A 14,024-nucleotide genomic window follows, 5' to 3' on the forward strand; every position below is an offset into this window, starting at 1 on the left:
AAATAAATAAAATTGAGAAATCTGGTCAGGTTCAGTGGCTCAACGCCTGTAATCTCAGCACTTTGGGATGCTGAGGTGGGCAGATTGCTTGAGCCCAGGAGTTCAAGACCAGCTTGGGCAACATGGCAAAACCCCATCTCTATAAAAAGTACAAAAATTAGCTGGACTTACTGGTGCATGCCTGTAGTCCCAACTACATAGGAGGCTGAGGCAGGAGGATCACCTGAGTCCCAGAGTTCGAGACTGCAGTGAGCCATGATCATGACACTGCACTCGTGGATGACAGAGTGAGAACCTATCTCAAAAAGAAATTTAATTTAAAATTCAGAAATCTGAATTAAAGAAAAACTCCCAAAATGAAGTTCTTACGTCTGGCTTCTAAAAATTCTATTCAGTCAATGGAGGGAGTATCTTATAAGGTCCTGCAGTATGTGTCAACTGTTTTAGAAACTGTGTGTGTGTGTGTGTGTGTGTATAAAATACAAAAGGGGCCAGGCGTGGTGACTCAAGCTTGTAACCCCAGCACTTTGGGAGGCCGAGGCAGGTGGATCACTTGAGGTCAGGAGTTTGAGACTAGCCTGGCCAACATGGTGAAACCCCATCTCTACTAAAAATACAAAAATTAGTTGGGCATGGTGGTGGGTGCCTGTAATCCCAGCTACTCAGGAGTCAGAGGCAGGAGAATCACTTGAGCCCAGGAGGTGGAGGTTTCAGTGAGCTGAAATCGTGCCACTGCATTCCAGCCTGGGCAACAGAGCGAGACTCTGTCTCAAAAATAAAATAAAATACAAAAGGCAGTGGAAGAGACTGTGACAAAGAAGAAAGTGCCTGTCCTAATATTACATTGTATTGTCATTTATGAGGCTTTGTCTGTTTTGTTCACTGCTAGATTTCCAGTGCCTAAGATAGTATGTCCTGCCTGTTGCCAGTACGAAAAAAAAAAATTATTAAATGAATAAATGCCCTGTCTGAAGACATTTAAACTCAAACACTTAAAAAGCATTCTGAGGCCAGGCATGGCAACTCATGCCTGTAACCCTCGCACTTTGGAAGGCCGAAGCAGGAGGATCGCTTGAGCTCAGGAGTTTGAGACCAGCCTGGGTAACATAGCAAGACCTCATCTCTACTACTACAAAAAAAAAATTTTTTTTTAATTGGTTAGGTGTAGTGGTACTAGCTGCTCAGAATGCTGAGGTGGGAGGCCTTCTGAGCCCAGGAGATTGAGGCTGCAGTGAGCTGTGATTGCACCTGCCCTCCAGCGTGGGTGACAGAATGAGACCCTATCTTAAAAAAATGCATTCTGTGGACCAAACATTGGAGTCCCCTGAGTTAAATGGATAAAAGCTCCCTACCTGATTATTCTCCTGGTTACCTACCTGTTTTCTGCTGCCCACTTCCCAATTTACTTTTCTCTCTTCCTAGTACCATTTACTGGACAGACTGGGGCAACACCCCCCGTATTGAGGCCTCCAGCATGGATGGCTCTGGACGCCGCATCATTGCTGATACCCATCTCTTCTGGCCCAATGGCCTCACCATCGACTATGCTGGGCGCCGTATGTACTGGGTGGATGCTAAGCACCATGTCATTGAGAGGGCCAATCTGGATGGGAGTCACCGTAAGGCTGTCATTAGCCAGGGTGAGCCCCTTCCTTCACTCTCCATCTCTTGTCCTCCTGCCCCTGTCCCTGTCCCCCAGGAGCCTTGGCAGAGGCTTTGTGTAGTTGCCAGGCCTGGGCCCAGAGACCATGGCAGTCCATGTCCAGACTGAGGTCTTCCTGGACTTTCCCCAGGCCTTCCGCATCCCTTCGCCATCACAGTGTTTGAAGACAGCCTGTACTGGACAGACTGGCACACCAAGAGCATCAATAGCGCTAACAAATTTACAGGGAAGAACCAGGAAATCATTCGCAACAAACTCCACTTCCCTATGGACATCCACACCTTGCACCCGCAGCGCCAACCTGCAGGTAAAAAACTGCCCACCGGGTGAGCCAAAGTAGTCTCATGGTTGAGGTGGCCTCTGGTGCCTTTGAGAACTTTCCTTCCCCTTAGGAGTTGCCATTTCTTCTGATGGGGAAATCCAGCGGGGCACTGACATGGGCTAACTCCTCCCTCTGCTGGACATTCAGGGCAGTACAACAAGATTCACGAAAAGACTCATTAGGCTTCACCGTTCCCATCTAATTCAAGCATTTACAGGCCATCTTCTCTGTGCCGGGTAGTCACTGTGCTAGCAGCGGGGGCAGATGTCAAAAATAATAAGACATAGTTTCTCCCTTCAGGGAACTATCACCCTACCTTAAACCCCTATTCCTTAGTCTTGGGGTCACTTTTGCAAACCTTTGCTAATCCTCTTGCCCTGGGCTCTTTGAGCAGGGAAGAATCGCTGTGGGGACAACAACGGAGGCTGCACGCACCTGTGTCTGCCCAGTGGCCAGAACTACACCTGTGCCTGCCCCACTGGCTTCCGCAAGATCAGCAGCCACGCCTGTGCCCAGAGTAAGTGGGTCTGCGACACCAGCCTCTATGGAGGCTATTGTGAGGATGGGGAGAAGGAACAAGGGATAGGAGGTGGAGGGATTGCCTATCGTGGGAAAAACCACATTCCTCAGGGAGCCCTGGAGAGGAAGAACTTAAAAGGCTGAGGGATCTTCTATCAAAGCTGAGGACTGAGGACCCAGCTCTAGCTGCTGAAGGCTCAGCAACACCACCTGGTTGAGTGTGAACACCTGCAATCAGGCTCATGTGTCATTTTACCAGGCAGGATACCTTCTCCATAGGCAGCAAGAGGGTTTTATGCTCTTCTAGAAAACAGGGGAATGATTTCCCACCTTTTTACCTTTAGCCTCACCCTGTTGAAGACTTTCTTTCGGCCCTTAAACCAGGAAGCCAAAGTTCGAATCTCTGATGATGTTCTGTGTGAGCAGGTCCTGGATAAATATGTGTCAAACAAGTGGAAGATCGTGGGATTCCCTGGTCTCTCCCTGAACTACTACTTTGGCTTCCTTTGGGCTCCTGCGGGGTTATTGCTTTGAGAGGGTAGCCCTGGAGAGCCCTGCACACGATGACTTTTTCTAAGAATAGTCCAGAGAGGAGCAGTCCGGGTGTATGGCACGACCAGCAGGGGGCCTGGGGTGACTCCTCACACACCAGCAGCTGTTCTTGTTTACTGCTGCATACCCGACTGACCCTCTGAAATCTGGGTACAATAAAATTCTCCTGGGACCTGGGTCCTTTCTAGAGAGTGTGGTTAGGGAAAACATTCAGAAGTTTCAGTCATACACATTAAAAACCTAATTCATACACATTAAGAACCTAATTTCACGCTCTGAGTTTTCCCCTTGCATTCTTTTTTTTTTTTTTTTGAGACAGAGTTTTGCTCTTGTTGCCCAGGCTGGAGTGCAACAGCACAATCTTGGCTCACTGCAACCTCCCCTTCCCAGGTTCAAGCGATTCTCCTGCCTCAGCCTCCCAAGTAGCTGGGATTACAGGCATGCGCCACCATGCCTGGCTAATTTTGTATTTTTAGTAGAGATGGGGTTTCTCCATGTTGGTCAGGCTGGTCTCAAACTCCCAACCTTAGGTGATCTGCCCACCTCAGCCTCCCAAAATGCTGGGCTTACAGGCATGAGTCACTGCACCCGGCTTTTTTTTTTTTTTTTTTTTTTTTTTTTTTTTAAGAGAGAGTCATTCTGTCGCCCAGGCTGGAGTGCAGTGGTGTGATTTTGGCTCACTGCAACCTCCGCCTCCTGGGTTCAAGTGATTCTCCTGTCCCAGCTCTGTGAGTAGCTGGGATTACAGGTGTGCACCACCACACCCAGCTAATTTTTGTATTTTTAGTAGAGATGGGGTTTCACCATGTTGGTCAGGCTGGTCTTGAACTCCTGACCTCGTGATCTGCCCACCTCCCAAAGTGTTAGGATTACAGGCATGAGCCACCGCACCCAGCGTTTTTTTTTTTTGAGACAGGGTCTTGCTCTGTCACCCAGGCTGGAGTGCAGTGGTGCAAACAGTGCTCACTGCAGCTTCAACTTCCTGGGCTTAAGCAAGCCTTCTGCCCCAGGCCCCTAAGTAGCTGGGACTACAGGCATACACTATCACACCTGGCGAATTTTGTGGGGTTTTTTGTTTGTTTTGTTTGTTTTTGAGACAGAGTCTCACTCTGTCACCCAGGCTGGAGTGTGGTGGCATGATCTCGGCTCACTGTAACCTCCACCTCCCGGGTTCAAGCTACTCTTCTGCCTCAGGCTCCCAAGTAGCTGGGATTATTGGCACCTGCCACCATGCCTGGCTAATTTTTGTATTTTTACTAGAGATGGAGTTTCACTACATTGACCAGGCTGGTCTTGAACTTCTGACCTTGTGATCTGCCCGCCTCAGCCTTCCAAAGTACTGGGATTACAGGCATGAGCCACCGCGCCCAGTTAATTTTGTATTTTTAGTAGAGACGGGGTTCCACTATGTTGCTCTGGTCTCAAACTCCTCAGGCTGGTCTCAAACTCCTGAGCCCAAATGATGCCCCCACCTCAGCCCCTCAAAGTGCTGGGATCACAGGCGTGAGCCACCATGCCCGGCCCTTTCCCCTTGAATTCTTTTGTGCCCAGCACTTCTCCTGTTGTCTTAGTGAGATGCAAGAAGTAAAGCCCCCTGTCCCCTGCCAGCTTCCCCTTAAGGATTTCCCAGTGCTAGGAAGAAGACATTTGGCAACGTTAGGCAGGAAGTGCCTTTCTGGATGAAAAGTCTACTGAGAAAGTATTCAGACTGGCCAGAGGAAGGGCAGAGGATGGAAGTAAACTTCGTAGAGGAGTGGCCAGAGCTCTTTCTCCGGAGTCAGACCCGAGTCCCAGCTCTGGTGCTTTGTAGCCATCGGATCTTGGGCACGTTTCTTAATCTCTGTTAGCCTCAGGGTTGCTCATCTAGAAAGTGGGAATGAGAATAACACACGATAGAGGCTTGGTGTGAGACCAAAAAAGCCCCAAGCACAGTGCCTGGCAAGGAAAGTGCTCAGCTTAAGCTACTGGCTTAAAGTTGTGAAGAGGAGAGCAAGAGGAAGGGATCCAGGTGATGGAGTGCAGGGACAGGAGCCCTGACACAGTCATGAACATCAGAGAAGTAGGGGTCAGGGGTTGGCAGTGGGCAAGCCAGGGCAACCAGAAGAGGTGGAGAAAAGTAAGAAGAGAGAAAAGTTGAGATGAAGCCGACAGATGCTTAAACAGCGTGCACTTCTGGGACCTTGGTAGAGTCTGTTTCCATTTGATTTAGAAGTCTGATTCTGCCAGCATGGCAGTGCTCAAAGAGAGCCTGAGGTATAAAGCATAGGGGGCAAAGGGCACCAGATCCCAGGAAGTGTGATTGAACCAGATGTCACGCAGGTGAGCGTCTGTGTCTGTCGCTGTTCTTGGATTTAGAGCATTAAAAGAAGACCCCTTTCGGCCTTTGATCAGGTCTTGACAAGTTCCTGCTTTTTGCCCGAAGGATGGACATCCGCCGAATCAGCTTTGACACAGAGGACCTGTCTGATGATGTCATCCCACTGGCTGACGTACGCAGTGCTGTGGCCCTTGACTGGGACTCCCAGGATGACCACGTGTACTGGACAGATGTCAGCACTGATACCATCAGCAGGGCCAAGTGGGATGGAACAGGACAGGAGGTAGGGCCCAGCGTGGGGAGATCGAGGGGTGGAATCTGCCATCTCCAGGGTAAGGGCTTCCCATACCTTTGCCAGCCTTCAGAATTGGTGGAGTTTGGGCTTCAGTACTAGAGTGGAAGTACAGTTGGTGATACAGCTTTGCTTCCTGCCCAGGTGGTAGTGGATACCAGTTTGGAGAGCCCAGCTGGCCTGGCCATTGATTGGGTCACCAACAAACTGTACTGGACAGATGCAGGTATGTATAGGGGAGCCGTGGCCTGCCTGGCTCCCTGGGACTCCTCTTGTTTAAAACCCTGGCCTCAGATAGAAGGGGCCCAGTGTCCCTCCTGGGCCACTTCTGTCTTCACCTGAAGTCCTTGGTAGGTCAGAAGCAGGAGGTCTGCTGCAGAGCTGAAGTGAGAAGCTCCCATGTGAGAAGCTCACATTGTGGCAGCTGCTTCTGCTGTGTAGTTGATGCTGGGGAGTGTTTTAAGGCATCTCAGACCATGAACCTATGCCTTGTGGTTTTCTTTCCGTAACTTTCTGGGTAAATCAGGCTTTGTTTTTTTTTGAGGTGGAGTCTTGCTCTGTTGCCAGGCTGTAGTGCAGTGGTGCAATCTGGTCTCACTGCAACCTCCCACTCCTGTGTTCAAGCTATTCCCCTGCCTCAGCCTCCCGAGTAGCTGGGACTACAGGCGTGCACCACCATGCCTGGCTAAGTTTTTGTATTTTAGTAGAGACGTGGTTTCACCATGTTGGCCAAGATGGTCTTGATCTCCTGACCTCATGATCCACCCATCTTAGCCTCCCAAAGTGCTGGGATTACAGGTGTGAGCCACCACGCCCAGCCAAATCAGGCATTTTTAATTAGCCAGTTGGGTTTGGGAGGCAAGGGGACACCCTGAACAAGTGCTACTTAGCGTGTGGTTGCTGGACCACAGAGGCTGACAACAACCTTGCCTCCTCTGCGTGGCAGCATCAGCATCATCTGGGAAGTGTTGGACATGCAGATTCTTGGGCCCCACCCTAGACTTACTGAATTAGCGCCGGGCATGGTGGCTCACACCTGTAATCTTAGCGCTTTGGGGAACCAAGGCAAGATCGCTTGAGCTTAGGAGTTCAAGATCAGCTTGGGCAATATAGCAAGACCCCCCAGACCTCCCCCAATTTTTTCTTTTAATTAGCTGGGTGTAATGGTACATGCCTGTAGTCCCAGCTACTTGGGAGGCTGAAGTGGGAGGATTGCTTGAACCCGGGAGTTCAAGGCTGCAGTGAGCCATGATCGCACCACTGCATGCCAGCCTAGGCAAAAGAGCAAGACCCTGTCTTCAAAAAAAAGACAAGACTTACTGAATCAGAATCTTAGGGGGTTAGTGAGCATGAAATGGACTAGCATTTTTTTTTTTTTTTGAGACAGAGTCTTGCTGTGCTGCCCATGCTGGAGTGCAGTGGCACAGTCTCAGCTCTCTGCAACCTCTGCCTCCCCGGGTTCAAACGATTCTTCTGCCTCAGCTTCCCAAGTAGCTGGGATTACAGGCATGCACCACCCACACCCAGCTAATTTTTGTATTTTTAGTAGAGATGGGGTTTTACCATGTTGTTCAGGCTGGTCTCAAACTCCTGACCTCGTGATCCACCTGCCTTGGCCTCTCAAAGTGCTGGGATTACAGGCGTGAGCCACCGCGCCCGGCCAAATATTTTTATTTTAAAAAAATCTTTGGGTGTTAGGTTCAGGAATCTGTGTTTTAACAAGCTCTCCTGACTCAACGCACACTAAGGTTTGAGAATGATCGCCTTAAATTATGGTTGCCTATGTTTGGGAAGTCTTGCTCTTTCAAGAAATCCAACTGATCACATCCTTGAATTTCTTCTTACAGTTCAAGTCACTAAATTTCCATTGTGCATCTGTCACAAAATATCTTTTGAGTACCTACTCTGTGCTCCGCTGGCACATACCAGGCTCTTGTGTTGGCCATGGAAGGTAAGAGGGTGAATGAACAAGACTAGAATTAATCTCTGTATCCCTTCTTGGTAGGTACAGACCGGATTGAAGTAGCCAACACAGATGGCAGCATGAGAACAGTACTCATCTGGGAGAACCTTGATCGTCCTCGGGACATCGTGGTGGAACCCATGGGCGGGTGAGTGGCTGCCCCTTGGGAATGACCTCCACCCACCCCTCCCAAGATCTGAGTTCCAGAGAGAAGTCTAAAGATTAGGAAGAGTGGCCAAATCTTATGGATATACAAGGAAGCAAGAGCAGCTATAGAAACCAGAGGCTGGTGACAACTTTGTATTCTCTGTGGACAAGGAAACTTTTCAATTCTTCCTTTCCTTATCTCGTTTTTATTGTTGGTTAGCTTACAAAAGTAACTCATTGTTAAAAAAATTTTAATCTGTAGCAAGTAAAAATTCTCTGTGATCTCACTCTCCAGCAGTAAGTTAACAATTTAGGGTATTTTTTTTCCTACTAAATGTATGTAAACATTTGTTATTGGTGGTGATGGTTTTGGTTTTACAAAAATAGCACATTTTTGTGACTTTTTTCTGCGTGCCTATATATCTTGTGTATCTTTCCAGTTGAGTGTATAGATCTATCTTGTTTTTGTTGTTGCTGTTTGTTTGTTTTCAGACAGGGTCTTGCTCTGTGGCCCAGGCTGGAGTGCAGTGGTGCAAATCATGGCTCACTGCAGCCTCAACCTCCTGGGCTCAAGCAATCCTCCTGCCTCAGCCTCCCAAGTAGCTGGAAGTACAAGCACAGACCACAATGCCTAGCTAATTTTTATAGGTTTTTTTTTGTAGAGATGGGGTCTTGCTTTGTTGTCTAGGCTGGTGTCAAATTTCTGGGCTAAAGCAATCCTGCCTCAGTCTCCCAAAGTGCTGGGATTACAGGTGTGAGCCACTGCACCTGGCCTATGTTGTTCTTACTGGTTATATAGAGTTCTGTTAAATTATTTAACCCATCCAGTGAATAAACATTTCTTTTTTTTTTTTTTTGAGACAGAGTCTCACTCATTGCCCAGGCGGGAGTGCAGTGGCGCAATCATGGTTTACTGCAGCCTTGCCTTCCTGGTTTCAAATGAGCCTCCTATCTCAGCCTCTCAAGTAACTGGGACCACAGATGTGCACAACCATATCCGGCCCTTTTTTTTTTTTTTTTTTTTTTTTGGTAGCGATGGGATCCTACTGTGTTGCCCAGGCTGGTCTCAAACTTCTGGGCTCAAGCAATACTCTCAACTCAGCCTCCCAAAGTGCTGAGATTATAGGCATGAACCATGGCGCCTGGCCAAGGAAACATTTCTTATTCATTTTCACCCTCCTCTTTCTTTATTCCCATGTACACTTTATTTGCTGAGTTCTGCTTAAGTTGTGGGTTCTGCTTTTATTAAGACCCTGTAGCTTTTGATAATGGTAGAAGACAAGGCATTCAGAGATAGCGCTGAGCCCAGGGCTGGGCTGGACACTGAAACAGGAGGCTGAGGCAGCTACTTCAGGCAGAAACCCTGAAATCCTAGGTACTCTGAGTCCCTGCTGGATATTAACTAGCTTGTAAGACCTCCCTTGCCTTGCCTTTGCCCAGGTACATGTATTGGACTGACTGGGGTGCGAGCCCCAAGATTGAACGAGCTGGCATGGATGCCTCAGGCCGCCAAGTCATTATCTTTTCTAATCTGACCTGGCCTAACGGGCTAGCTATTGATTACGGTTCCCAGCGGCTATACTGGGCTGACGCCGGCATGAAGACAATTGAATTTGCTGGACTGGATGGCAGTAAGAGGAAGGTAAGGGTGGCACTAAAACATCTTCCCCCGGCCTTGACAGCCTCCAGGATGGTACTTTTTGGCTGGCACTGGTACTGATCAGAGCTAAGGGGACCAGCATGGGGCATGTGCTGTTTCTCTGAGGCTGTGGGTGCTGTCCAGAGCTTGGGGGCAGGGGTGGGAAAGGGCTGCTGGTTGATGATGAAAAGACTTGTGTGGATTATGAGCTGGGGGTGTAAATGCACAAACTTTCCTGTGAACCAGCACAACTATTGCTTGTTAATTACCAGTTGCACTGTGGGCCCATGATTGATCTCTTTTTGTTTTTATTTTGGTATAATTTCAAACTTACAGAAAAGTTGCAAGAACAGGTAAAAAGAATACATAAATAAAATTTTGCCACATTTGCTTTATCATTCTGTTTTGGTATACACTATTATTTTATGGAGCTGTCTGAGATTAGAGTGCACACAGCCTGCCCTTGACTCCAAACTATTCCTGTGCACATTTCCTAAAAGCAAGGATGTTGTCTTACATCACCACAGTACAATGATCAAAATCAGGATATTTAACATTGATCCAATATTACTGTCTTTTTTTTTTTTTTTTTTTTTTTTGGTTTTTGGTTTTTTAGAGGTAGGGTCATGCTCTGTCACCCAGGCTGGAGTGCAGTGGTGTGATACTGGGTCACTGCGCCCTCGACCTCCTCGGATCCTGAGAAGCTGAGACTACAGGCATGAGCCATAACGCCTGGCTAGTTTTTTTTTTTTTTTTTTTTTTTTTTTTTTTTGGTGGAGACTTCCTGTATTACCCAGGCCAGTCTCAAACTCCTGGCCTCAAACGATCCTTCTGCCTTAGCCTCTCAAAGTGCAGAGATTACAGGCGTGAGCCACCATGCCCAGCCCAATATTACTGTCTAATCATAGTCCTTGCTCAATTTCACTACCGATTGCCTCAGTGATGTCCTTTATAGCTCCCCTCACCCCACTTTTTTTCTTTGTTAATCTAGGCTCCAATAAGGATCACCCATTGTGTTTAGTAATTATGTCTCTTTTAATTTTTATTTATTTATTTATTTTTAGACACTCACTCTGTGGCCCAGGCAGGAGTGCAGTGCCACAAAGATGGCCCACTGTAACCTCGACCTCCTGGGCCCAAGGGATCCTCCCGCATAGCTGGGACCACAGGCATCTACTACTGCACCCGAGCTACTCAGGAGCCTATGGGTTTGAGGCCACTTGGCTGATTTTTTTATTTTTTGTAGAGATAGGGGTCTCACTTTGTTGTCTAGGCTAGTCTTGAACTCCTAGCCTCAAGCAATTCTCTTGCCTTAACCTCCCAAAGTGTGGATTTATAGGCATGAGCCACCACACATAGCTTGCTTTTTTTTTTTTTTCTTTTGAGACTGCAGTCTTGGTGTGTTGCCCATGCTGACGTGGGCTCAGGGGATCCTCCCATCTGAGGCTCCTGAGTAGCTGGAGCTGTGCACCACTGGGCCCAGCTAATCTAGTCTCTTTACTCTCTGATCTGGAACATTTCCTCAGCTTTTCTGTGGCTTTCTTGACATTTGCATTTTTTGTTTGTTTGTTTTGTTTTGAGACAGAGTCTTGCTCTGTCGCCCAGACTGGAGTGCAATGGCACAATCTCGGCTCACTGCAACCTCTGCCTCCTGGGTTCAATCAGTACTCCTGCCTCAGCCTCCCGAGTAGCTGGGATTACAGGCGCCCACCACTACGCCCAGCTACTTTTTGTATTTTTAGTAGAGACAGAGTTTCGCCATGTTGGCCAGGCTAGTCTCGAACTCCTGACCTCAGGTGATCCGCCCACCTTGGCCTCCCAAAGTGGACATTTGCATTTTTTAAAGAGTAAAGTCCAGTTATTTTTTTTTATAATGTCTCTCAACTTGGATTTATCTAATGTTTCCTTGTGATTGGATTCATAGTGTGCATTTGCAGCAGGAATACTACCCTAAGTGAAGTCACGTCCTTGAGTTCTCAGTGTGTCTCATCAGTAGACACAGGTGTTGGCCTGTTCCATTATTGTGATACTTACTGCCATTGTATGGTTAAGGTAGTGTCCACTGTAAAGTTGCTATTTTTTTCTTTTGTACTTAATAAGTAATTTGTACAGAGATACTTTGAGATGATGTGAGTAATAGATGACTTCCAACATATTCCAATGAAACCATCACATGACCCTTAGAGCCAGGCACGATCAAGTCACAGATTGATAGGGCAAGGCTCAGAGAGATTTTATAAGTAGGTCTTACTAGAGGTCACACAGTAGGTGTTAGTGGGAGAGCCACTTTCTGAGTCCACAGTGAGCTCTTTACCACTGCTCTGTGCTGTCAGACTTTGTTGAAGATGACACAGTGTTGGGGCCCTGGCAGGTACTGATCGGAAGCCAGCTCCCCCACCCATTTGGGCTGACCCTCTATGGAGAGCGCATCTATTGGACTGACTGGCAGACTAAGAGTATACAGAGCGCTGACCGGCTGACAGGGCTGGACCGGGAGACTCTGCAGGAGAACCTGGAGAACCTGATGGACATCCATGTCTTCCACCGCCGCCGGCCCCCAGGTGAGCAGCCCTTGGCTCGCATTGGCTTCTCCTTGGCCCTCCTATGCCCTAACCCTCCCCATTGAACGTCCCCTCCTCTCTACCCAGTGTCTACACCATGTGCTATGGAGAATGGCGGCTGTAGCCACCTGTGTCTTAGGTCCCCAAATCCAAGCGGCTTCAGCTGTACCTGCCCCACAGGCATCAACCTGCTGCCTGATGGCAAGACTTGCTCACCAGGTGAGTGAAAGCATCACAGATCTAGATGCAGCCTCTCTGGGAGGGGGCAATGACTCTCTTCCTTCCTTGCAGATGGGCTCCAATGTGGTCTGAGAAACCATGAGTCCTGCTGCTTCTAGAGGCCCAGGGGAGAGACTCGCGGCTTTTAGAAAAGGGGAGGGGTCTGGGGAGAGGCCCTTGGAAGCAGGTAGAAAGGACTGGAGGCAGGGTCCACCTAGTTCTTATGATGTCTTCATGCATATTAGATAAAGTTGCTCCTTTCTCAAGACACTTTCCTCTCATCTCTTAGTACATTGTCATAATATACTGATTTGGTTGGAATAAGATACTTCTGGCCAGGCACAGTGGCTCACACCTGTAATCCCAGCACTTTGGGAGGCCGAGGCAGACAACTCACTAGAGGTCAGGAGTTCAAGACCAACCTGGCCAACATGGTGAAACCTCGTCTCTACTAAAAACACAAAAATTAACCAGGCATGGTGGCACGTGCCTGTAATCCCAGCTACTTGGGAGGCTGAGGCAGGAGAATCGCTTGAACCCAGGAGGCAGAGGTTGCAGTGAGCAGAGATCACACCACTACACTCCAGCCTGGGCAACAGAGTGAGACTGTGTCTCAAAAAAATAAATAAAAAATTAAAGACACTTCTAACTGCCTAAAATTGGTATAATGAAAACAGAAATGTATGATATCTACAATGTCATGGTGCCCTCCCCCTTAGATGTGCCACTTTTGTGAGCACACAACCTATGTGACAGCCTTATTGGAGGGTCCCAGAAGCAGTACCTGGCTACCCAGATGTTGGGAGTCAAGTTTTCTCCCTAGGAGATGCTGCAGGGCAGGCTGCACTTGAACTCTAACCTCCCTGGGAATTTGAGTGAGAAAGGAGCTGTGAACTGTGCCTCCCAGGTTGTGAGTAGAGCCCACTGGGGTCCCTTTATTCCCTTTCTTTTTTTCTCTTTCTTAATCTTCATGGTAAAGGGTCCATCAAAGAGAGCCACTTTCATAATGTTAATAAAGAGGCATTATTTATGAATATGTGTGAGACCTAATGGTAAGTGCTTTGTGTACATGATCTTTTAACCCTTACAGCCACCCTGTTATTGTCCCCATTTTATAGATAAGAAAACTGAGGCTTAATAATTTAGGCTGAGAGTGGTGCCTCACGCCTGTAATCCCAGCACTTTGGGAGGCTGAGGTGGGGCAGATGCTTGAGCCCAGGAGTTTGAGACCAGCCTTGGCAATATGATGAAACCCCATCTCTACAAAAAATACAAAAATTCACTGGGCATGGTGGCATGTGCCTGTAGTCCCAGCTATTCAGGGGGCTGAGGTGGGAGGATCGCTTGAGCTCAGGAGGTCAAGGCTGCAGTAAGCCATGATCATGCCATTGCACTCCAGCCTGGGTGACACAGCAAGACCCTGTCTCAAAAAATAATAATAATTTAAATATCTTGCCTAGAATAACATAGCTAGAAACTAGCAGGGACAGGGCATGAATTTCAGTTTGCCTGATTCCAAATCCACTTAATGGCTGTGCTCAAGTGATCTCTTCCCTCCTCTCCACCTGGCAGGCATGAACAGTTTCCTCATCTTCGCCAGGAGGATAGACATTCGCATGGTCTCCCTGGACATCCCTTATTTTGCTGATGTGGTGGTACCAATCAACATTACCATGAAGAACACCATTGCCATTGGAGTAGACCCCCAGGAAGGTCTGTGTGGCCCTCCCTTCCCACCTGGCCTTCTGTCCCTGCCCTTCAGCAATTACTGTCCTTCCTCTCCCACCACCTTTGTCTCCTGCCAAGAGCCAGGGGTTTCCCATACCCTCT

General features: G+C 48.1%; 1 protein-coding gene across 1 annotated transcript in view; it reads left to right on the forward strand.

The window, feature by feature from the left end:
* Positions 1-14,024, forward strand: part of LOC105471718 (LDL receptor related protein 4) — a 61,354-nt gene that overhangs the window by 26,784 nt on the left and 20,546 nt on the right. Inside the window, exons 14-23 of the mRNA XM_071074729.1 lie at positions 1,423-1,640; positions 1,794-1,970; positions 2,380-2,502; positions 5,448-5,656; positions 5,810-5,891; positions 7,671-7,776; positions 9,216-9,417; positions 11,786-11,975; positions 12,063-12,194; positions 13,767-13,907. Of these exons, the coding sequence (XP_070930830.1) occupies positions 1,423-1,640; positions 1,794-1,970; positions 2,380-2,502; positions 5,448-5,656; positions 5,810-5,891; positions 7,671-7,776; positions 9,216-9,417; positions 11,786-11,975; positions 12,063-12,194; positions 13,767-13,907 (1,580 nt within the window). The remainder of the gene's footprint in view (positions 1-1,422; positions 1,641-1,793; positions 1,971-2,379; positions 2,503-5,447; positions 5,657-5,809; positions 5,892-7,670; positions 7,777-9,215; positions 9,418-11,785; positions 11,976-12,062; positions 12,195-13,766; positions 13,908-14,024) is intronic.

Source organism: Macaca nemestrina, chromosome 12 (assembly GCF_043159975.1).
Source record: "Macaca nemestrina isolate mMacNem1 chromosome 12, mMacNem.hap1, whole genome shotgun sequence".
In the NCBI taxonomy this organism is placed as follows: domain Eukaryota; kingdom Metazoa; phylum Chordata; class Mammalia; order Primates; family Cercopithecidae; genus Macaca; species Macaca nemestrina.